The sequence below is a fragment of the Uloborus diversus genome, chromosome 5 (genome assembly GCF_026930045.1).
Source record: "Uloborus diversus isolate 005 chromosome 5, Udiv.v.3.1, whole genome shotgun sequence".
Taxonomy (NCBI): Eukaryota; Metazoa; Arthropoda; class Arachnida; order Araneae; family Uloboridae; genus Uloborus; species Uloborus diversus.
In genome coordinates, this window is record NC_072735.1 from 155414554 (window position 1) to 155440908 (window position 26355).

At 31.0% G+C, this 26355-nt stretch overlaps 1 protein-coding gene across 3 annotated transcripts in view; it reads right to left on the reverse strand.

The window, feature by feature from the left end:
- Nucleotides 1-26355, reverse strand: part of LOC129222379 (ubiquitin carboxyl-terminal hydrolase 7-like) — an 88598-nt gene that overhangs the window by 20980 nt on the left and 41263 nt on the right. For all 3 annotated transcript variants that reach the window (XM_054856878.1, XM_054856879.1, XM_054856877.1), the window contains exons 14-29: nucleotides 25835-25991; nucleotides 25608-25752; nucleotides 24947-25016; nucleotides 23075-23206; nucleotides 22929-22992; nucleotides 22727-22828; nucleotides 18643-18742; nucleotides 14610-14702; nucleotides 9936-10003; nucleotides 9699-9853; nucleotides 9471-9570; nucleotides 8316-8383; nucleotides 6422-6530; nucleotides 4474-4551; nucleotides 3536-3639; nucleotides 3284-3452 (exon numbers count right to left, since the gene is read on the reverse strand). In XM_054856878.1, coding sequence (XP_054712853.1) covers nucleotides 3284-3452; nucleotides 3536-3639; nucleotides 4474-4551; nucleotides 6422-6530; nucleotides 8316-8383; nucleotides 9471-9570; nucleotides 9699-9853; nucleotides 9936-10003; nucleotides 14610-14702; nucleotides 18643-18742; nucleotides 22727-22828; nucleotides 22929-22992; nucleotides 23075-23206; nucleotides 24947-25016; nucleotides 25608-25752; nucleotides 25835-25991 — 1714 coding nt within the window. The remainder of the gene's footprint in view (nucleotides 1-3283; nucleotides 3453-3535; nucleotides 3640-4473; nucleotides 4552-6421; nucleotides 6531-8315; nucleotides 8384-9470; nucleotides 9571-9698; nucleotides 9854-9935; nucleotides 10004-14609; nucleotides 14703-18642; nucleotides 18743-22726; nucleotides 22829-22928; nucleotides 22993-23074; nucleotides 23207-24946; nucleotides 25017-25607; nucleotides 25753-25834; nucleotides 25992-26355) is intronic.

Genomic DNA, 26355 nt, shown 5'->3' on the forward strand with positions numbered 1-26355 from the left:
TTGCTCATAAAAACTTAATAAACTGAAAATGAGGAAACATAAATAAATTAATAAATAGCAAAACATTCATTCGTCAGAACAGGAGACTGCTGAAGATGTAAGTGAAGCTGATGTAGCTTTTTTAGCTTTCTTTAACATTTCTTCACTAAACTTCTGCTCGAAACAAGGTTTTACATTTTTTGTTTTTAAAATTAATAAACTTTCCAATGTCTGGTTAGACATGAGAGATCGGCATTCAGTTCGATTTTTTCGGACTAAGCTGAAGATTCTTTCACACTCAGCATTTGAATGGGGAATGAGCAAGATGTTAAGCATTATTTTGGATATCTTTGCAAATTTCATATGACCATCAGCACCTCTGATTTTACTCACTTCAGCCCACTGTGCATCAATTCGATCATGAGTTTCAGTAATGAATGAGGTATCTTCAAGCTGAAGCTGAGAGAATTCAATTTCCAACTCATCTATCTTTTTGTCTTGACATTCATTGCTATCAACTTTTAAAAAACATGGAAACAAATCTATAAAATATTTAATAGAATTAAAACTTGCATTTTCAATATTTTTCAAGTTTGCAACTTCAGCAGTCTCAAGAACCTTGCTTTTAATCGGAAATTTCTTCACTATATAATCACAGGCTGTCACTAGGTACTTAACAGCGGCAGCATAAAATAAGTTTTGCTCTTCCTGTGATAGCTTTGAAACAATATTTGATGTTGCAGTACCAATCACCAAATTCTCCTTATCTTTATGACAGGATGGATTGTGAAAATTTACGTCAGTCAAACACTTTCCTTTAATTCCTGATGGTCTTAGAAATTTTGAGAGAAGCTCTTTTAGAAGATCCAGCAAAAGCCCACTAAGTCGATGTATTTGTGGCGAAGATGATTGTAAAAGAACATTGGTTTTTTCAAATATGGGTATGATGCTTAAAAGGAACAAACAATGTGCCTTGTTTAAATCTGATGATAAAAACAAGAAAATTTTTTCTTCTCTTGTCAAAACTGTATTTAATCCCGTCTTCTTTTTCTTTTTTGGCTTCATCTCTGAAGATTCATTTTTTCTTTTGATAGATTTCTTTTTGTGTTCCTTATTTTTCAAAGAATCATTCAGTTTCTTCTTACTTACTCTTTCCTCTTCCTTTAAAACTTTTTTTCCATGCTCTTTTTTTTCAGGCTCCATTTTTTTTTCAGGCTCCCTTTTTTTTTCAGCAAGTTTGGGTATTTTGTAAAAAGACATGGATGAGGACAAACTGCAAGATTTTGAATTTACTACCTCTTTAAAAAAACTTGTCAGTGGCTCCCATTGGTTCACAACACGGGTCAAACTTCGCCCAAGAGAAAGCCACCGTGTACATACATGCTTAAGTATTTTCTGAGCATCCTTATTATAAAGTTCTTGAAACTGCTGAAGTCCTTCTTTGCGGTTAGCACTTCTCTTCATGTAATAGTAAATGTCAATAAGAACTTCATCAACATTTACTGGCAAAGATTCTGCACCTTTCTCTGAAGCCAGATTTATTAAATGGCAGCAACATCTAGCAGAAATGATATTTTCATTCTTTTTTTTTAAAAAAGAAATGACACCAAGCTTCTCCCCTTGCATGACATTGGCATTATCTGCGCCGAATGAAACGCAATGTTCAAGAGGAATTTCAAACTTTTGAAATTCTGCTATAATCAGGGAACTGATATTTTCTCCAGTTGAATGTCCTACTAAATTTGGCAATGACAACAATGTGTTTTCAATCTGCCCCAAAGTGGAATTAAAAAAAGTCACTACAATAGGATATAGTTTGAAGTCTGATTCATGACTCCCGTCACAAGCGGCAGAAAAGGGTTCTTTCTTTAGAATTTCCACGATTTCGGAACTTCTGTCACGTGCCATTTCTTGCACAATCGCAGTTGTTTTGGTTTTTGCACAGCCATAGCGTTTCGCAATTTCACATTTAGGAAACATTTGCCGAAAAAGAGGACCAGCATGACTCGCTGCATTTAATGGAACATTATGCTCGACCAAAAACGATGTAAATAAAAGCTCCGCACGCGTAACTTCTGGTAGTAGATCACTCGAATTTTTCAGGAATGAAGTTAGTTTGGGCATGTTTTCCGAGCACTTAACATTTTCTTTGTGCTTTGGACCATTAACATGTCGAAATACATCATTTCTTCCTCCATGTGCAATGTTGAAATCACTTCTGCATACATCGCAAAAGGCAAATTTTTCACCTTTATTCGATTTTTTAATCGACAGAAATTCTTTACTATACTCTCCCTTAAAACTCTGATGGTAACTTTTACCCGATTTAGCACTCATGTTCTTGATAGTAACAAATTATGTAGAATTTTCCATATATTAGTAAAAGATCAAAAATAACAAACAACACACAACGAACCAACACGCGGTCGGAAAGTCAGAAGTAGAAGTTTTTTTTTTTTTCCCAATGGGAGAAAACATTTCTTGTCTTGCCTGTATAGGGAACCGGCTGTACGGTCTGCAATTCAAACCAATCACAAGCTGCTGCCAGCCGTTAGCCGCGCCTATTCCGTGACGTCGGGATGCAGCGCATGACACACACGATGCAGATCCGTCGCCGTTGGAGATAAGCGATAGAATTCCCTTCCCCCCTTCTTTGATTGCGCATTTAAGATTAGATTTCCGTAAAAACATCATATCAATCCGTAATCAGTAAAATTCTGAGAATATCCGTAAATTTTACGGATAATCCGTAAAAGTTGGCAAGTATGTTAATCTGACAAAAAAAAATCAACAGCTTTATATGAGTCAAATGATTTTAAGTTTGTCTAAATATGATTTTAACGGTACTGTTCAAATTAATTTTGATCTCCGGTAATTTTTCAACAAAACATGAAATAACAATGTTTTAGAAAGAAATATTTGATGGAAAAATAAAATGCCCAGTCGGGAATGTAAGGGTAAAAGGTTCATGCCTGATCGGAAGTTTTACATGCCTCAGGAATGTTGGGCAACATAATTTGAGTCCTCTTATCACATACAATGTGGCAGAATTTCTTTAAATTAAAAAAAAGTAAAAGTAAAGATTTCAAATGGTGAAAAATGCCTTAATTTATGAATCCCCAATGCAATATTAGTGGTTGCAAGTTTTTGATGAATAAACTAAAATATACCACTTATTTTGTTTGAGCAACACACAATTAAACCATTATCTATATGCAAAAATCTGACCTAAAATTGACTAAAACGACGCAAAATCATGTGCAAAACTTGCATATCATTTGTACATAATAATGTTAAATCAAACCTTTTGATAATGAGCAACTGGAATTAATAACTCGTCATCAGCTATTTCCAATTCATCTTGAGGTATTTCTTCAATTCTTAATGATTTAGTTCCAGGATTCCCCAGAGAATCTAAAGACATATCCTCTCTTTGGACAGCGAAAATTTTATAACTTATTATTTCTAATAACCTACAGGGAAGAAATATAAACTGTTTAATTTAAATATTTTGAGTTACAAAAACATAAAAATGCACATCAGAGCAAAACCTTACCTAAGCCTACCAGAACCATTTTCGGATAGTTCAACTTGTTTTTTTGCTTCTTCTAATAGATCAGCAACAGTACCATTTTTACTCGGATATAATACAAGTTCTTTCTGTAGGAATAGAAAGAAAAACAATCCAGTCAACTACTTACATGAAAATTAAATATTACAGGTTAAAGAAAATTACATTTTAAACAACATACTATACACAAATGTTCATAACTAATATTAGAATTTATAAAGAAATGAAAGTTTGAATTTATTTAGTATTTTGAACAAACACAGAAGCCCTGGGTTTGCTGCATTTGTTTACCACATTACATAGTCTATAGGATATGGATTCAATAAATACGCTTATAATGATATTCGAGGCAATAAATGTTGCTAAAGCAATGAAGCCCAAAATTAAACGATTGTACCAAAATCTTCAGTTTCAAAGTATACGACACTACAGAGAACCTTCACTAATTCAAAAGCATCATAGTATGCTTTTATACATATATTATATATAATAGCCAAAATTTGTAATATGGTAACACTCTGACATCACTAATAACAAAACTTGCACCATTGCACGCAACTCAGCCTTATTTCGTTGTTGGAACCCTCAAAATTCAGTAAATTTATTCATAATTTTTTGATAATGTTTGACAACATTTGAGAAGCAGGGTAGTGCTTTGTTTTGATAAGGCTGAACTGGATCCAAAAAGTAAACTATTTTGCTGGTCAGACATTGAGAAGAGATAACTTATGGATTTGTTTTCAGCTCAAGCATAGCAAACCAAGAAGCATGATTTACTCTGCTAAGTGCTTTGTTTTAAGTAGATTTTGAAAAAATATCAGGACTCGATATTACAAAATACTACAAAACTATTGTACAAATCTATTCATCAAAACCAATCACATAAGAAAGGGGAAGCACATACAATAATTCCACATACTAACCTCTTCTTTTAATTTGATATTCACCCATGTGCACTTAAACTGCTTTTTATTTTCTAGTTCACTAACCTTGATGTTCAACTGAAAAGGGAAAGAGACTGAATATGAATTCATAGTTACAAAATTTCAAATTACAATTGAAACAGTATTACATTTTAGTATGCAAAACTAAAGTATCAAGTGCATTTCAAAAATTGACCACTACAACACCAAACTAAAACATATTTTAGATTCATTTTGATCCAACAGAGCATGTTTACTGACCTGGTCAGTCAAAATTCCAGTACATTTCCAATATGATACATGAAAATTTCTAGCATCATGTCACAATTTCTTCCTCCTTTTTTTGCAATTTTATGACAAAATAGTGATAATTTAAAACCATCAAGTCATCCAGTTTATGGATAAAATAATTGATATTTACCTTCATATATGTACTTTGAGTTAAACCAATTTATTAGTACTATATTAAACTATAATTTTTATTTCTTTGTTCTGTACCTACTTTTAACTTGGAAATAATGCTAACTTTAATTAAGAATTCATTTTATACATATTAAGCTTCACACCTAACAAATCCACAGTGAAAAAATAAATAGCAATTGCAAACACAAATCTAATAAAGCTGAATTTTCCAGAACTATGATTCATATAACTTAATTATTAGAAGGAAAAAAGAGAGTACCTACGTACTTGAAAGGTTATACACAAGTTAACTGTAAGATTTTTATAATTATTTACACACAAAAATAATTAAATGGTAAGATACGTAATTCTTGTACTTGTTGTACATAAGAAAATACACCTTTGGGAATATAACAAAAAAGTATAAATAGCAATCCAAAAAATAAGGCAAAAATATCATTTAAATGTTATTGCTATTTTCAATTGAGAAATTTTTTTAAGTGGGCAGGTAAAAATCTTTGAAGACTGGTCAATTTTGTCTCAGATTCCAGACAAATTATATATAAACAAACTGCCAGGGTGGCTAGATTAGCTGCCTTCAGCAGCTCGTGCGACCCACCACCACCAGCGGTGAATTGGTGTACACTGCCTTCAGATATGTACTTAAGGAGCTTCACCTTTTCTTGCCAAATGTGACAGTATATTAATTAATGAGCCATTCCATTCCCAATCTGCAGAACTCCTCACAGCAGATGAGAGGCCATGTCAGCCTGGTTAGAAACAAGGGGCCCAGCCCTTAGGGGGAAGAGGGCACGATGACCAAAACAACATTGGCTCCCCTTGGCAGCCCTGGTGCTCCTCCACTTTAACATTAAGTTGAATCATTCTATCACTTTGGTTGAGAGAAAATATAAGCTGTTAAAAGAGAGGCCCTTGTTTTGCAGAGGCGAGAAAAACATAACCTTGAAAAAAAAATGAACGGATGCTAGGTTTCGGTAAACTGCCAGATTGTTTTCCTTCCGGCTGTAAAACCTCCTGATAGTTTATGTTTTAATTAATATCTTTGCTGATTTAAGTCGCAGAAAAACTAAAGTTGCCTAAACACAAAGTCCTAAAAATTGTGAATTTACCGATATTTAGTTGATATCAGTTCTCTGGCGTTTGAAAGAAATAAGAGTGATATACATAGATGGATACACTCACCCTTCAATATGTAAGATTTTCCAGTATTTTTAATAAATCTTAAAGAATAATTTCAGTATTTTCAGCACACACACACAAAAAAAAAAAAAAAAAAAAAATAGTACTTTTCAAGAATTTAGGTATCAGAGTAATCTTGAGAGTTATGCATAGTTTTAAAAAATATATCCACTAAATTGCTCATAATCAGTCAAAAAATCATTTTCAAAAAAAAAAAAAACTTGTTTTAAACCAAACAACCCTGCTGCAGTATTTAATGAGGGTTTGACTTTTTTTTTTTTTTTTTTGAAAGACGATAGTTTTAACTAATGCAATGCTGAATATTTAACACATTATGCTCACATACCTGTTGAAAATAAATTTTCTTTGGCTGTTTAGCTTTTATTACACCTAGTAAATCTTTTAACGTTCCATCATAAGTACATCTTAATGCTGCACCTGGTCCATCTCTGTAACTGGAAAGTAAATAAAGAAAAAAATTAAATTTAATTCATTTGAGAAAGTCAAACCACATTGTAACAATCAAGATAATAAAACTTTCACGATTAAAGAATAATATAAATACATACAATTGCAGATGGAACACATCTCCTTTGCATCAAAAGATGAGAAAACTAGAATTTCTATCAATAAGTTTCAAAGAGATTTTAAACTATAACTCCCATATAAATCGGGAAAAATCGAAAACCTGCGCATAAGTTGAGCCTCTACTCTCAAAAAAAAAAAAAAAAATCGGGATCTGTTTCGCTGCTAATTTTGAATATAAAAGTTGTAAAAAGGAGGGAAATAAAATGCTATGAACTTTTTCATGATAAAAAACGTCCGATTATTATTCTTCTGACACAAAAAGGGTTTACTTCTGCAATTGTGATTTTTTTAAAGGGTTCGATTTTGCTGTTAGGATTTTTGTTGCTTGTTGCTTTTATTTTAAATAAATATCAATAAAATTCTGCACTGTAAAAATTCGTGAATATGGTTATTCCCGCATTTTTCGTGTAGTCGGCCGTCTACTATAATTATTTAATCTTTATTTCACAGTCAGACCATGTAAAATTATAGCAGAATGTGTAAGTATTTCTTCTATAGCATCTACTTAAAAGGGTTGAACTAAAATCAGGAAAATGTTCACGTTTTCAAGAGTTTTTTTTTTTTTTTTTCAAGAATTTTTTGGGAAATATTTGCGGTTGTTCTGCCCTGTACACAAGTTGACCCTCTAACTTTTAAACTCATTTTTGTACGAAATTTCTAGATTTATACGCAAGTATATACAGTACTTCAATCATCAAAAATAATCTTCTTCAGATAAATCTAGAGTTACACCGCATCAGTATTGCAAGAGTGGAGGATCATTATCAGGTGTTACGTAATCCAAACAAGTTCATAACATAAAAACTTTTCAAGAGTAATTTATTTATTTACTTATTTGTCTTTTAATGCAAAATAATGCCATTAGAAATATGTTTTTACACTGTTCTTCTTATTATTATTATAAATTTTTAGTATATCTTCAATCATTTTTTTTTTCTTTTTGTCAAGTCTGAAAAACTGAGGTTTTTCCAAAGTGAACAACTTTTTAGCAATTAACTATTGATACAAATCAATTTTTACTCTTTGACACCTCAGTATTTATTGTTCTGAAAAGTTTTAGGGTTTTTTTAAGCTCAAAAGGGTCTTAAAGTAATAGAAAACTTGTATGTTCGTCAAAACAATTTTTTTTTTTAAATTTCAAAACAACAGAAAACACCTTTCTATTTTTTTCTACATAGCAAGAGAATGATTTAAATATGCTATTAAAAAAATCTGATGCATCTCACAGTTGGTACTCCAGAGATGTGACTTATTTAATATCCCAATCAAAAAAAGCATAAAAAAGATTTTAGATAAGGAGTGGCAACCCCCAATTATTCGCAGAATACTTTATCTGCTTTACACTGAAAGAGAAAAGTATTAGCTTGAAATTGATACCAAATTCAGCATAATTGGTTGAAAAATAAAGAAATTAGAGATATTTTTTTAAATTCATGCCAAAATGGTGACTCCAAAAAATATTCAAAATACAAATTTTTGAAAAAATTCTCCAAAGAGTAATTTTTATTGAAGAAATCTAAAAAAAATAATTTGGACGTAAAAACAATGGACAAAATTGGAGACATGACGGAGCATGGCATTAGGCGATTTGATGTAAAATGACCCATACATAATAATAGTAAGGTAAATAAAAATTTGAAAATGTTACATACTTTTGAGCTTTAAAAAACTGCAGTAGATATGGATCTGTATTAAGTTTCTGTGCTACAGCATTCGCCATCTAAAAGAGGAAATTTGTTTTTCTTATTTTAATCAAATACCTAGAAGTGCAAAAAAAAAAAAAAAAATCCCCTTGGAATATAACATAGAATGGAACTCTTAGGGGTAAAAACTCATGTAGGTAGATGAACTTCAACACAGGGGGTGCATTGTGAAAAAAGTCTTAAATACAGAAAAAAAATCAATCACTTAGCAATATGTTAGTGATATCACTGCAATACCAAACTTACAATTCTTTCATTAGAAAGTTGCACAAACAGCTTACAGTAAAATTCACATGGTAACCTCTCTTCAAAAAATGTAAGACTAAACTTATTTTTCAGACATTTAACACAGTCCAGCATTATTTTTCATTTATTTATTTATTTTCTCTGAGAAGCAAAACTATTATCCAAATACAATACTCTAGCATATTTCAAATATTTATTTAAGTAATTTCAAAACACAAAAGTTAATCAAATATTGAAAAAGAATAAAAAATGAAGCAAACATACAAAGCCAAATTTTTAACTTTTACTATGATCAAAAGCAAATGCATACTTTAAAATTTGGTGAAGGTAGTTTTGTTTTTCTTCCATCTGCTTATCAATTTTGTGGTGTATGTATTTATTTCTTTAGCGTTTATGTAAAAGGGTTGAAATAAAATTGAAATAATGTTCCGATCGTAGTTTTTTGAAAATATAATTCAGAAATTTATAAACTTTCTAAAACTCTTGTAAGGGAGTTCTTTTGCCAAGTTTTTATGCCATTCATGTTGAAATTTTCGCTAGCAATCCAAAAATCAGATAATTCTAACATACAAACTGAAACTGGAACCATGGTTGCTGAATCAGAGGTCCTTTATTAAAATAATAATTAGAGCCTAGCTATAAAGTCATGAAATATGAATGCATGTATATGTGTGGCTATCTTCCGGCACCCAAGCATTCAATCAGTTAAAATGTTCCTATTGTAATAAAAACTTATGGAAATAGATACAAATAGGAATTACTTTGTAATTCTGCATCAGTATTCACCACACTAATTTAAGAAAACTATGTTATGATCATCAGTGAATAAAAGTAAGAAAAGTAACATAAAAATATTACCTGATCGTAATTCATTTTCAAAGATAATTCAATAGTAAAACCACCATCTGTAGGAATAGTTTTATCACAGAATGTAATTTCAACTCTATGGAAGAGATCACTGCAAGATAAAATCAAGAGTATTATTCAATGAAAGTCCTACATAAAAAGAGTATATTAGAAAACCATTAAGCTTAACAGCAACAATATATACAAGAATATACTATTATTTAAAAACAAATTACTTACCGAAAATATTCTTTAGCAGTTGGAAGATCATAATCACTAAAATTAATATCTGCTCTTTGAAAAATAATAATATCACCATCCATTAACTCATCTAAAACTTTTTCTAGTGGTAAATTAATATCATCTATCTTTTCCACTACATTAGGTTTCACTTCCTGTAAAATGAAACAAAAAATCAAAATATGCATGAACACTAAAAAGTACTTTGTTAATTTAAAAAAAAAAAAAATTGCCTACCTCAAAAAGCATTAATTCTGTATCTTCAGGAAAACCAGCTCTATCATTTAAAACAGGTACTAACGCACCTAAATAATGAAACATATTAGACGATTAGCTAAAACATTACAAAGTAATCAGATGCATTAATATGTGTTTTTCATTTCTTTTTTACATTTTTGCTTCCTGGTTTGAATGAAAGCACTTCTGGATGCATGTAGTTCCTACTCTGCATTTAAAAAAATTGGTTGTAGACACCACCGTAATTTTTTTGTATGCACATTAAACAATGTTTTTACATCTAAATGTTTTTCAATCTGAAAAATTAACTTTTTTGTGATGACAAAACTTCTCTAACTTTATATGTGTAATAGGATGGGCAGAAGAGGTGCAATTGATAGAGCCAATCGCACATAAAAATTTTGAAATTTTTCTGCCCAATTCTTGATTTGTTGCAACTGCATTTAAGTTTCGACCAAATGCTGCTTTTTAATATTTTAAGCAAAACAGCTGGACGACCGAGCCTCGCTCGGTTTTAAAATAATTTTTTTGTCAACTCGTATTTTTCTACGGTTTGATACTTTTTCAAATGTACTTGAAAAGCATCACATTAACAAAATATTAAGGTTCTCGATAGCCATTGGCTATGCTTCCGAAAAAAGAGAGATATACATGTAAACACTTCATCAGCATTATAATCATTTCAGCTATAAGAAATCTACTACTGAATATAGGCCTCCTCTCCGTTACAGTCATGCACCTACAGAAGCTTTGAGCTGGTTGCGTATATATATTTAACGCACGGTATTGCCAAAAATAATTTCTAAGACCAAACATGGCAACAATAAATATGAAAAAATTGCTAGGATTGAAAATGCCCCGCGACCTTCTTATAACACTAAAGTACCAAACAAAGAAGATTCTGAATGCCATTAAATCAACATTTTGCTAAACACTACCTGTTACATTTTTGTTTCCACTATTATGCAATTTTTCTGTCATTAATTAAAAGATTGTGAACTTGGAGCCAATTTTATTATGGTGAAATCGATATTTGACCTATATAACTTCCTTCCATGCTATGTTGTAATTCACGATTTTATCAAAAAGGAGATTTTCACTTTGAATAAATACTTTTAGTGTAGTTGGTCACTTTATGCCAGAACATGCTACATACAGCATGTTATCCATAAAAACTAATGATCCATAAACCACCATAACAAATTATAACAACAGCAGCCTTAACAAAATATAAACAGTCTCAAGACTCAGGGTTGGTTAAAAAAAAACGGTTTTTTTCAAAAAAAACCCCCCGGTTTTTTTGGTTTAAACCATGTTTTTTTGTTTAAAACGGGTTTTTTTGGTTTAAATACTATTTGCGAGAAAAACAATTAATTTTCGGAAGGTAATTAAGGTTCCATGTAATTAACAGTTATTCAATAGTCACATTTTACCTAATTTCTTGATTAATTAAAGAGATTAGAACAAATCTTGTAACTAAATAAAATAATTAAAATAGTTTTCTGCGGGGAAATATTGATTGAAATGTTTGACTTGATTAACATATTAGTATGCATGTATATATAGACCCTTTATGATATGAAATACTGGCTTCATTTTTGATTTCATCAAATTAAAGCCAGATTAGGTCTTTTTTTCTACCAGAATTAGACATTCTTTTAAAAACAATATGAGTAAGTAACTTTTGTAAACTGCACAGGTTAATTAAGGCAAAGCAAATACCAAAATCCCAATTCCAATGAACAAAAGGGAGAAAAAAAACTAAGAATTATCTGCACCCAATAGTCATAAAGCAGCATAGGTGTAGAGCCAATCAAAATCTTTTGAGCACACAGAATCCAAAAAAAAAAAAAAAAAAAAAACACCAATGGAGAGTAGTTTATATGTGAAGATTTATATATTTCTCAATCAATTTTTATGCATACATTTGCATTTTGTTCTGGGAATTTAAAAATTTGTCTTTTAATCTTCCTACATTATAATATAAGGAACTATTATGTATCATAATATGAAGTATAAATTTTTTTTTTTAATTTGATTCAAAAAATATTATTTGTGTTCACCTGCAGAACACATCTTAATTTTTAGGTGCAAACAATTAAGTTAGACTGTTGATTACCTTACAAATCAAAGTTAAAATTCCAGGAAAGTGCAAATAAATGGGCAAAAATGTCACACCCCTGCAACAGGAGTGAGCAATATAATGGATTGCATCTACAATAAAAGATTCAATCCTTAGTAAATCTTAACTAATCATGCAAATTAAGCATAATGATGGAAGTTGACTGAAATCTGCTTTATGACACATATATAAAATAAAAAATATATTAATATTTTTTTTCGATTAAAGCTTGTAATACATTTTGAAGAAGCAACTTTGCAATTTTAGTATTTATCTCTGCAACTTAGCATAAATGGAATTTTACATTTTTCAATATGTGTGGGGAAATCAATGTAAACCTGTAAAATGGATTTTTTTTTTTTTTTGGCTTTTAAAAAAAAAAACCATTTAAAAAAAACCACATGGTTTTTTTAAAAAAAACAATTGGTTTAAATTATGGTTAAAACCATGGTTTAAACCAAACAACCCTGACATACGGTTTTTTTAAATAAAATTTAGATGCGTGAGTTAAAAAACATATAAAATTATTTGAACTGTAAAAAAGAAAATAAATAAATGAAATAAAATAAGATGGTCAAGCAACGATTTTGCTTTAAAAAAAATAATAAATTACATCAACTTACATAATGCTTTTGAATTTGTTTTTAGCCAAGTGTGATTGAAATTAGCCAAAGTGGCAAATATGATCTTTTCTTGAAATCGTGACACCAGTACGGTAATAACTTCAAGGCAATAAGTAAAAGCAAAGAAGCCAAGTCATTAATGACGTCTTCCTCTTTGGTTATAGGGTTGTTTATTTTATGCAGCAAGGGAAGAGTGGCAGAAAAATTCAAGCTACGCAAAGTAAACTTCTTTACAGACACAGAAGCTTAGGAAGTTCATTCTGTGGTTAATAACTTAAGATTCAATCCCTTGAGGAAAAAAGGTGCATTGTGTATAATCGCACATCACTAATTTTACTTTTTTTTAACAAATAATTGGCGGAAAATGCACAGGAAATAAGGGCATTTAATTTTGCAAAGCAATAAATAAAAAAAAAATTCCTCATTTGATCAATTTTCCCTAAGTTTATTATTTTTTCGAGATTCCCTGATATTTCCCTAATCAATAAAGTTCCCCGACTTTTCCCTGATTTGTCGCCACTCTGATTTTTGCAAAGAAAAAAAAGCACTAAAATCAAGGAAGTTCTCAATTCTAGGGGAGGAGGGCTTGAGCCCTCACTTGCCCCTCTATATAGGCACCCTTGTCCAAACTACAAAAGGACGAATGACAGGGGGAAAGATAAGGAGGAAAAAAAATATTCTTGACGTCATATAGCACCTCGCTAAATAAGAACGATCGGAAACTAAAACAAAACCCCTGGCATTTATAGAAATGTATGTTACTTTTTGTTTTCCCTGACATTTCCCTGACCATTTTTAGCCACATTAATTTTCCCTGACAGTTCCAGGTTTTCCTGGTGCATGGCAACCCTGTAAATAAAATTTTGAACATATGTTAAAATACTGTTTTTGCCATATTTGTTTGAAATAATTGTACAGTGAGTCACATAATTATACTGAATTTTTAGATGCTTGGCATATTTTAAATTAACTACTTATTGCTTATAACTTTTATAAGTTGAAATATGCTATTAGAAAACTATGAACAGATCTCTTTGCATTGTACAAACTAAGGGGAACACTGCAGAACTCACTTTTAATCACTGGTAGATCTTTTAAACGAGGATGAAATTAGTATTTCTTAACTAATACATAGCAGTTGGCTGAGAACTGCTCTACCATAGGAAGGGGAGTGGGACCGCACTATTATCTGTTTTCCACGAGAAGGCACTTGACTCCTCCGTCATGTGGTATCCGATGATTCTATTTCCCTGTTTTTGGCAGAACGTATATTCGGATCATAGCATTTTGTTATAAAAGCAGTTGTTTTTTAAATGAAAGAATAACAAAAATGATAACATACAAGTGAAGCAAGTGATATAAAGTACACTAAGACTTTTTTATACATTAAAATGTGTGCCCAAGTTAAGGCTGCCTCATTTAGAAGCTCATGGATTGCTTAACGATCACCCCGCCCCGCGTAAAATGGATCACTACGTTCAAGAAGGGAGAAGTGCCTTTTCATGAAAAACGGACAATACTTCCTTTTATGTCTGTTACAAATTACATGCTTTTTAGTAACTCAAAACATTGGGTGCACACATTTGAAGCTCATTTTAAATCTTAGAGATCATTTTTCACTTTGTTCATTGCCATAATGTTTGGTCACAATTGCATAGAAACTACTTGTTTGGCTATATCATACGCTATTTTGTCTTTATAATGGCAAAAACTTTTTTAGAAAATAATTCTTCAAACAAGAATAAAAGTTCCATGAAAATGCGACAAAAATCCTTGAAATAATTAAAGAGAAGCATTAAAATGTAAAATGAGTTGCCAAGTGACGAAAAAGCCATTAAATAAAGCAAAAAGTTATATTCAAATAACTGTATGATGGTTTATGGAAAACAAATTTAAATAAATTAAAATAACAGGAAAAAAGTTACATACTTGCCCTGGCATTAATAGACATGTAAGTATGTCCACAGTATGACATGCGCTTATGTTTTGGGTCATACAATTTGAAGAAAAGAAGCACATCAGCTGCAAAAAATAATAATTGAATAAAAATAAAAAGCTAAGTAACTTGAACCATTAACAAGACATACTATAAATAAATGCGGGAATGCTATTTACAGAAAAGTTTCCTATACTGCATGAATCCTTTAACATTAAGTTTAATTTTAAATAACATAATTTTTTAAAAAATACCAATCACTTTTCATAATGCACTCAAAAGGACAAAATAACTTTTCTGGGTCAGAAGGAACAATTTAAGAATTCCTGTAGTTTTGGAAAATTCTAAGAAAATGGCACCACAAACAAAAAAAAGTGCGGTTCAAGTCATGAAGAGAATTTCTATCTTATCATTGTCAAGCTTTCAATCATAACTTTAAGTGTTGAAACATGCATATTTTTCTTATTGGGAAAGTTTGGTTTGAAATGACTAGAATCGCACTTTTCTTCGTTTGTGGTGTCATTTTCTTGGAATTTTCGAAAACTACAGCAATTCTTAAATTGTCCTTTCTGACCCAGAAAAGTTATTTTGTCCTTTTGAGTGCATTATGAAAAGTGCTTGGTATATTTAAAAAAAAAATCTGTTATTTTATTCTTTTTAGTATAAGTGTATTTCAGAAATAGAATAATTTTACCCTCACGAAACTTCACCTTATTTTTTCATATAAATGCTCAGTACTAAAAGGGAAAAAACCTAAATACATGTCTAAAACTTTAAGCAGTTGGCACTAAAATTTAATCCTTGTAACCAGGGCTGTGGAGTCGGAGAGTCGGACAGATTTTGGGGTAAAGGAGTCGGAGTCGTTCAAAAACATGTCAACTCCGGGTTTATTAACTTTAGACTTTATCTAAGAAAGCTTAGTTATCACTAAAAAGTTCAAAATAAAATCAGTAGGATGATACATTGGTTACAACATTGAATAATTGTAGTTAATCCTAAAATCTTCTTATTAAGGTTAATTAAATTAAAATAAAAAATTTAGGCAAGAAATGTAGGTATAGTAAAAGCTATTTGTACAAAGCTGCATACCCCCCGCATTTTGGGTAAAATTTGCTCCAGACGTACATGTACCCGACCTCTCCCCGCAATATAGTGCAATATTTTCATTGAAAATTTTAAGTTGAAATTTAACATTCATTATTGGGGAAATTTTTCAGAATTAATGTATTTCAATTTTTATAAACTCTGAAATTAAGTTGAGGTGTTACCCACCAGATGGGTGTCACCTGGGAGGGGGGAGAAGACCACCACCTCTCAAAAAAAGTTTTTTTTTTTTTGACTCAGCAAAAAAAAAATTTTTGAATTTTCTCATCTTGAATTCAAATTATGTTTTTCGCAATCACGAGTGTGTGTTTGTATGTGTGTGTGTGTGGGGGGGGGGAATATGTGTGGAGGCATGTGTGTTTGCGTCTGTGTGCAGTCATGAGTGTGTGGGTAGTTGTGTGTATGAGTGTTTATGTGTGTGGGGGCGGGGTATGTATATGTGTGTAAGCATATGTGTTTGTGTGTTTGCAGGCATGAATGTGTGGGCAGTTGTGTGTATGTGTAGGTGTCTGTATGCATGCGTGTGTGTATGTGTTTGTGTGTGTTGGTGCGTGTATGTATGCGTGTGTGTGTAGGATATCTACGCAACCTGGAGACGGTTTTCGCTAGAGGAGCAGCATCGTGAGGCCGGCCGCCGCGATGGGTGGTGCTGGCAGAGGGTGGCGCCGCGCCGGTGGGAAAAATGATAGCACGCCAAAAACAGTCAAATAAAAGCAATAAGCAATCGTGATTGCTTAAAAAAATCTCTCAAGTTACAGCTTTCAAATATTGAAAGCACAAGATTTGATCAACATCTATTTGTTAAAACATTAAATGGATGCAAATTAGTATTATTCATTTTTTTTTAAATGGGATTTTTAAGTAATCTCACTTTAGAAATTGCAACTGTTGGATAATTTGATATTCAAATTGAGTTTCTAACGTTGTATACATGTTAGGTTTACTATGAAATACAACGTGAAAATTTCATAAAAAGGAATTAATATTTCAATCTCTGTTTAGGGATTTTTCCCCCTTCCCATGAGAGGAGGGTGTTAGATAAATAAATAAGTCAGAGTCAGCCGTTTCAAAATCCAGGAGTCGGAGTTGGAGTCGACCATTTTTCCTCCGACTCCGCAGCCCTGCTTGTAACTCTCTAGGATTTATGCTTGCTCTAGCTGATTTCATGCTTGCCTCAAAGAAGCCTTGATTCAAAATTTTCATTATGCCACGGAAATATAAGTTCGTTGCTTGAGGCACCTGGGGGCCTGCCCCTTATCCTCTAGTGTGGTATGTTGAAAGTTCCCCGGTTGGGGACATGGCTTTATTTTGGCGCAGAAGATGGTTGCGTGGATGTACGAGAGATGTGGCTTCCTCTAACGGGAGTACCATAATGGTTAGCCGAAGGCTCTTCAAAGTCTATTTCAACTAAAGTTCTTCTTTTTTTTAATAAGTTTTTTTTTTTTTTCGCTTTCTACATATTTTTTTTTAAGTTTTATACTTTTTTCCCCTGTGGGGGATTTCTAGGCTATTTGAATGAATAAAAATAATAAAATAAAATTAAGACAATGATAAAATGTTGATAAGAAATTTAAAAAAAAAATAGTGAAATGAAAATAGAGCGTAGCACAATAACTAGAGTCAAAACGAGGTATGAACCCGATAAGGGAATCACTCACCTCGTTTCGAATTTGAAACTAAGCTAGCAGAGCGCGAGGCCTGCGAGAATTTGCCGGATCCAATGGATCGTAATTTGGAAGGTTGTTAAGTAGTGGATTGCCAACACATTTCATTATGATTGCTTTTAACATTACTGTTGCAAGGCAACAAAATTTGTAACAATGGGTTTTATATTTAAACATTTAATAGGAAAATTACGTGAAATTTGCTGTTTTCTATCCTAACTGAAATAATAATTTTATTTTAGAATTTTAATTCTTCAACTCTAAGTTGTACCTTAAGATTAAGCAAATCATTTAGTGAAATCCCGAAGTCTCTAAGTGGTCTACTTGCAGAGATATAAGCAAAACCAGGCCTCAGACTTCTCCATGACAATCAGGCCAAATATAATAAAAGTGCTTAAAAACTGGTTAAGTGATATTTTACAAATTAAAGTACAGTTTAATAATTATACTTTTTTAAAAGATATAAACAGTGTTACATGCTCAAAAATGTATGCAATTTATATTATTTCTTCTTAATAGAAACATACATAAATTTTTGCTACAAAATAGTTTGCTTTTCTGGTTTCTAACTGCCAGTAGTTTTAAGATACCAAAAATTACCTAAATTAATTAAATGATCATTCAAATGCAGCAAGTTATTTTAATCATTCAAACAGCAATTGTGAAACAGAACATTAGATTTGATCTCCAAAAATTGGTGCTTGCATGGAATAAATTGTGAGAGAACTGATTTTTTTTTTTTTTTTTTTTTGAGAAAAAAGTTATATTTTATGCAGAATTAGCACTAATGGGTTCTAGTTAAGAATGAAATAAAAACAAATATACAGATTTTTTTTTTTTTAATCAGGAATATCAAGAGAAAAACTGGATGAACTATGCAGCTAATGAGAAGCTTATCACTTTTAGGACGTTACATAGAAAGAACCTTAAACTTATTGGTTTACATCCACATAAATTCTTTATATTTTTGTTTTATGATTATCTTCTCAACAACAATCACATGCTGCTACTACGAAAAAGACAAAATAATGGAGGTATGACAAAATCTGACAACTAATTTTTGAAATTTTGCATTTTTTCAGAACAGAAAATGAATTTGATTTAAAAAATTTTGAGGCAACACAACTTTGTCTTTAGTCTTTCAACATTCAGACGTGATGAAAATTATTTTCAATTCCAATAAACGCAAAGCAAATATCTCAAACAGCATTAAAAAGTAAGAAAAAAGAAACAAACTTTCAAGTTTCAAAGAACTTACTTTCCTTATCGAACTCTTGCAATGCGTTCATACCCGAGTCCGGTTCAACAGTTTCTAGAAATACCGTCCATGGACTAGAATTATCAGCAACATCAATAACCTAAAATGTTTAAAACATTTTCACACATTAACAAGCTTAGCATGTTAAAGATTTCTAAAAGCTTACTGAAATCTTTGGCTTTGTTTATAAAGTGGATTTCAAAAGTAAGGTCTATGACCAATATTGCCAGGTGGGCAGGTCAAGGGCAGTAGCTGCAAATATTTCATTTTTCATTTTTTTTGCATTTTTGTCATTTATTATATGTTAGCTTTATTATACACTAGTGGTACCTGCACGGCTTAGCCCATAGTAGAAAATTAAAAGGTCATTTTGTTTGCCTGTATCTTTACAAATAATGGATGACGAATTTCTCGCCAATTTGCTATGCTTGCCCATGTTACGGCTCCACGTTATGATAATTTGGTAATTTAATCGGGTACTCGCCCACATTGTGATAATTTGCTGGGTTAAAAGTTCTCAAAATTTGAATAGAAAAAGAACAAAATCGAATTTTTGAAAAATTGCTTTGAGGTGCACACCTCCATGCTACAAACTTTGTGTCAAATTTCTTGAAAATCAGCCGAACGATTTAGGCTCTGCGCGTCACAGAAATTCAGACATCCAGACAGACAAAAAGAGATCTAGATATCCAGACAGACTTTCAGCTTTATTATTAGTAAAGAAAACATGCATTTTGGAAAACTAAAGTTAAAATAAGTTTTTGAATTCTTTCAAAATAAATAAATGAGGAGTCGGCAGGAAACTGCATTTTAGATGAAATAGCTTTTTTTTAATTCATTGCATGCAAAGCCTCCAAAGCAATGATGAATATTTCAACATTTTTTACGCTTTCATCTGCCAGTGCTAGAGCAAGTGACATACATGGCTTTGAAGCAGAAAATCTTTATTAAAAATAAGATTTAAACTCTACACTAAAACATTGCAGAAAATAAAACACAAACACAAGTTCTTTCTCCAAATTGATGCTAACATTTAAAATGTTAACATGACAACAAAATCATGTTTCATATTCTTTTTTAAATCATTTTTCTTCTATTTTCTCCCTCTTGGTACGGTAATAGCAAAAACCATACTGAATTTAAAACCACACTTGACATTTCTTATTGTGCCAATGACCTAACCAGCAAATGAGCAAGTACTATTAATACAAAGAATAACATATACGTAATGAGTATGATTTTAATACTTTGATTAATGTAGATAAAATATCTTTGCTTCAAAGCAACCATAAGATATCTAATCCCAGAAATAACACTAAGCTATCTTACGGTTGCTCTGAGGCTACGATATGTATTATTTAGCACACAAGCAAGTACTAGTATTGCAAAGAATACCATATACAGTCAATTCGCTATAACTCGAAGTCCGATAACTCGAATTTTACTACAACTCCAACTTTTTACTCGAACAATCTCGAAGTTAACTTCCTTTAACTCGAAGTTTTTTCAAAGATGACTCGAAATTTATTTCGAAAGAACGATAAAAAAAAAAAAAAAAAAGAAAGAAACAAGTGACTATGAGAGAAAAATCAATTCACTTTCACTTGCAATTCCTGCACAACAGACCTCTAGAGCAAGAAGAGCACCCGTTGAGTCAATGTGCAATAAAGCAGTTACATGTGAGTTAGCTTGTTTTCTTTTGTTGTACTGTACTGTTTACACTTTGACATGTTGCTGGACTACGAATTAGCTTTTAAGCTGTCAAGTTGTCAACTGATTGTACCTTTATTCAAAGGCTGACCAAAGTTAAGATTCGTTCCCTTCATTCTTTAGTTCGATCATTTGCTGATAAGTTCCTGAGAGAGAGAGTGAGTTTTCTTTAACTATTAAAGATGTCTAAGCAAGTACTATGTCAATGATATTAAAAGAAAAAGAAACTTCTAAAGCGGTAGAAGGTATGAATGCGTATTTGCAACGAATGAAAATTGCAATGAAGTAGAATCAGCTGTATTCAAGTGGTTCCAGCAGTATCGAAATCAAAAAAATGCTTTTGATTTTTTCGCTAAATATTTTTTATTAAACTGCATATTGTGCTTAAAAGCTTTCAAGTTCTGTAATTTTGTCTGTTATATGTACATATTAATTAAAATAGTCGATGGTTTTTAATATTGAAATGTTGAAACCCGAAACCAGCAGTAAGTCGAACTTCCGATAAGTAGAAAGTTTTTCGTCTGTCCCTTTAGATTTGAGTTATCGCAAATTGACTGTACAGGGTGGCGACAGGAACTGTGAAAAAAAGTTCCCTGACTTTTTCCTGATTAAGTTCACCAAATTTCCCTGATTTACGTTACCAATGATAATGGTTTTCATTCTTTGCTCTACTTGAAATCCATTGTATGTTTGTATAAAATACAGTATTTTAAATGTTTTGAGTTGTGTAAAGTTGTTGAACTAAAGATATATTTTAAAAAGATACTACTTTTTTAATAAAATGGTTAAAAAAAAACATATAAAGTCAACTTTTTTGGGGGGAAAAACCTACAAAATAGGATATTAAATTTTTTACAATGGAAAGATTATAGAAAATTAAAAAAAAAAAAAAAAAAAAAACTTTACTTCCAGAAACCACTAAGCATAAGAATTTTAAGAAATTATTAAAATCACTCTTAAAAATATATTTGTATTTATGATAAAACTAAAAAGTAATTGAAATTGTTTTGAACTAAGTTTTCAAACAGTATAATAATTGTTGCAAGAACAACAAGTAATAGTGAAAGAATAGAAGTAATGTAGTTATTCTTATATAACTGACATATTGATGCAAAACAGATGAAACCATTTGACATCCATTCATAAGGAGCTTTTCTCCAATCAAGAACATAGGTTTTAATGAATAAATACAGTATTTTAACAATAAAAAATAAAGATATTTACTTAAGTACACAAGTTAACTCTATTTCAAATGATTTCAGTATGTAACAAAAAAAATAATCTTAGATTGCTTTTGTAACAAACAACTTTGAAATGCAAGGAAAAAAAAGACAAAATAAGCAAGTAGTTAATTTCAAAATATATAAAAGAATACAACTTGGTTATAAAATAAAAGAATCACTTAAGTCTGAAGAAAAGAAAACCTTTATAATCTGTGGTGACAACAAATAGTATAACGGCAAAAAACAAAGTTTTACACTTTTTACAATTTTTTTTTTTAAATTGAAAGTTCAATTTTAGCAATTGAATTAAAAACGCGAAGAAGTAATAACTTTTAAGCTTTTATAATATTAATTCAAAAACCAAAGATTTTTTCTTGAAATCGTGATTACAGTACGCTAATTACTTCGAGACAATGGAATAAAGGCAAAGGAACTGAGACATTAATGACGTCTTCCTCTTTGCCTGTATGGTTGTTTATTTTACGTAGCATTGAAAGCGTAAAAGGAAATTTCAAGCTAGGTAAAATAAACAACCTAACAGACACAGAAGCAATCTTAGGAAGTTCATCCTGTGGTTAAAAAGTAAGATTCAATACTTTGATGTTGAGGAAAAAAGATGCACAAATATGCGGCAGTGTATAATCGCATCTCATTTTACTTTTTTTTTTAACAGATAATTGGCGGAAAATGCGTAAGGAATTAGAGTACTTAATTTTGTAAAGCAAAAAAAAAAAATTTTTTTTTCTTCATAAAATCAGTTTTCCCTGATTTTTTGTTATTTTTTTGAAATTCCCTGATCTGTCGCCACCTTGCTGTACATAACAAGTATGATTTTAATACTTCAACTTAAGTAGATAAAATATGTGTTATCTAGCAAACATGCAAGTTATATTATGACAAAGAATACCATATATCTAACAAGCATAATTTTAATAATTTAATTAAATTAGATAAAATATGTGTTATCAAATGAATGCTTTACATAATTTATCACACGCAAACATAAAGATTTTTTTTTTCAAAGAATATAATTAGAAACGTCAATCTCACAAGCATGGTAAACATAGAAAGTATTTTTTCTTTCAATGAAGAGAGTTGTAAAAAAAGACACTTGAGAAAAATTGAAAGATAATTATGAAAAGTTAACTTACTGGTTTTTCACAATCAGTTTCAAAATCAACAGCAACAGGTCTACAAGTCTGGTTTGTTCGGTAAATTAAAGGCCAAGGTCGAATCATATCAACAGGGTATCTCTAAAAGAATAAAACACATAAATGTATAATAATTAAAAAATTATTTCAAACATTTTACCACTAATCATAACAAACTATCTAGACCTTAATTGATACTAACCATTTGTTCTGCTATCAATTCCATGAATTCTCGCAAAGTAGCTAATTTTTTTACTTTAAAAGTCCTAAAATAAATGTTTTGAGAATTACAAAAATATCATCACCAGGAAAAGTTCAAATTTCAAAAATCATAGCAAAAGTATATACCTATAATTAACTTTGTCTGGGTCATACAGATCTGTACCTTGATGGCCACAAAAGTTATCTGAAGTAAGAATTTGTACATTCATGTATAAATGAGCTTCATTGCGTTCTTTCCTACGCAACGTTTCTTGTCTCCTATAAGATTTAAGGGTAAAAAACATTTTCTTTACAAAAATACTTAGGATAGATGTTCTAAGATATGACGATAATCATTAAACAAATATATAACACTCTTTATTTGAGTGTCTATTATAAGATTGTAATTGTATGAGATAATGCAAAATAAAATTCATGAAATTTTCAGAGTGCAGAAATCCTGGGGAAATTGTATGCAGTAGATGTCATTTAAGTTACCTTAAACCCTTTAGTTAAAATTTCTGTTTAAAATCAGTAACAAATATGCTAACATTTTACTTTCATCAAATACTGGTTTTACGAAATTGCAAACTAGCTTGAAATGCCGGCATTTGGCATATTAATATGACAATCACTATGCATAAGACTGACTGTTAAAATGGCTCAAATCATTAATTTGGAGGAAGGGGGCAAGGATTGGAGTGAGGAATAGGAAAAAATTAGGACACAATTTTAATAAAAAGTACAGACATTTCTAGGACAAAGAGCTTAAAAACTAACATAGTTATTTTGAGCCTATGCTTTGCTATACATAGATTGCAACTTTCTACCATCTTTTCGAAAAAAAAAGGACATATTTTTTCTTAAACGAAAATCATGAGCAATTCCTATGTTTGAATTTTAACATAAAATATACATGCATTGCCAACTGTCCAACCTTCTCATTTTTCCTGTTAAAGTGCAGAATTTTCTCTTTTCAGAAGATGAGAAGAAATATATCACACATGAAGGCTTATCACAAGTTTAGAACTTTGGCTGCCAAGCCAATATACATTTTACAATATGTATGTATTTTTAAGAACTTATTTTTCTTTTTGTGTGTACACACTATTTTTTTTTTTTTTTGTTATTATTATTTCATTTTATTTATTATTATTTAATTTATTATTATTGTTATTATTTTATTATTATTATTATTATTATTATTTTAGATTTGATTATCAAAGCAATATTAATTTTCAGACTTCCTTTTCATATTTAATAGTACACATATGAAGTTGTAACAGGTTTCCTACACCAATTTTTTTCTTTGCATGATATTTTACTGTTTCATCAAAAATAATACGAGTCCTGGCTGCTAGGAAAAAAAGGGGGGGGGGGGCTTAAAAGTGTCCATAGGGCAGAGGCTACTAAAAATTTGATTATTCAAGTCTAATGTTTGTGGTTTAACACATTCAGATCATTTTGACAAAGCCACTGAAGTGCCATCATACTACAAGAAAAATTTGACACAGAAAGTTATTTCTATCACACAATTGTTGAAGTACTTCACTTGGGATTATGAGGTACATACATTAAGTGAACAAGGCTAGGCTGAAAATGTGCAAACAAATTTAAGAGGAACTTTCTCTTTTCTGCAGAAATGTGGTTAAATAGAAATTTTAGAAAACTAAGGACTAAGTTCAAAACATTAAGAATTTCAGGACAATTTATTTAAAAAAAATAGGAATTTCCAAGAAAATTAGGACAACCACCACTCCTGGGATTTTTAAAAGATGCAGTAAAAAATACAATATCTTAACATTAATAGTAGCAGTGAGGAGAAAGGGGACGGTGATTGTTTGATTTTACGTAAGAAAGATAAATGAAATATTTCCTTTAATAAATATCGAATTAAAGTTAAAAGGATCTATGGGGTCCTCGATTTTTTCTTTGGTATTCCAGCCTACTTTTTATTATTTCAGTATCCGACTGCTACTAAAGCTCTCACTAAGATTAGAAACATACTGCTAGATATACCTTTCTTCTTGGAGCCTTTCAACTAACTGGTCAGGTATGTCTGCTTCTGCTACAGGCTGTAAAACATCCGCTGGAACATGAAAAAAAAAGGTTACATCAGAAAAAGATTTTAGCAATATTATGTTCCTATTTATTTAACAGAAAATGTTTAAAAGTATTATACTGTATTCAGGGGCGTGCACAGAAATTTTGGGGACCTTCACAAATGACTTTTCAACCCCCCCCCCTCCATTCTGTTAACCAGTATATTTTAGCCTTCATTTTAAAAATGTTGGGCCCCCTTCAGGCTTGGGCCCGGGCCAACAAGTGTGTCCCTTCTTTCCCCCTCCCTCCAACTGTATAATGCTATGAACATAAGCATTGGAGTTCAAACATTCAAGGAAGTTTTTCGTGAGACAACAATACATATTTTTGATGATTTCTTCACAACATGAAAATAATTTTATGCTGTTATGTGTAGCTAATGAATTTAAAAGCCAAATATTAATTACTCAGCAAAACATGACTAATTAGTAACTAGACTGCTCCATTTCTAACTACAAAGTACTTCTTCTTCACCAGACGTAATACATGTTTAAAATAAGTATAAACCATCCAGTGTTGGAGGGGAAATAAATATTATTTTAAAAAGTAGAGAATAGAGGGTAACTAAGTTCCATACCTATTGCACTGTCTTTAATATATACTAACATATAAGCATTGGTACAATGCTTAACCGTTATATCATCTTCATGACCACCAAAATTATGGTCTACTGCTTCTTGCTTTGAACATCTGGACACAACGTCATCATCAAACTTACACCACTGCAAAGAAAAAGCATTAAAATTAATAATAAATACAAAAAGGATTGATTTGATCACCATGTACTTCGTTAAATTTAATTACCTTCCCATCTCCTTTTGGATTGATAAAAACAACATAATGACCGCCATGATTATCTCCACTATGTACAAGAACAGCATGAAGGGTATAGACAGCAGGTGGTGATTCTTCTTCACTTTTTAAAAATTCCTCTAAATTTAACTGCTCTGGAAATTCAAATCTAAAAATACAAACAATTGCAGGTGTTAAGTATTTTTCATCATTTCGAGACTTCCAAGAATTCAAAAAAAAAAAAAAAAAAAACTTTCAGCATGTTAGAAAAAGATGGAAAATTTCATTTTCATCGGTCGAAATTTTTCAAAAAATAAATAATTATTATTTACATCTATGGTGTAAATAGCAGAAAAATCTGCAGTTACTTTTTAATTCATCCAGTCCCAAAATAAAAAAATCAGCCATCACAATGCTACTATCAAAATTTGCCGAATATTACTGAAAATTGGATAGATTGGATATTTTTTTTTACAAAAAAAAGGTTTTTTAATACAAAGTCTAATTGAGTTAAGCCTTGAAGTAAACTGTGA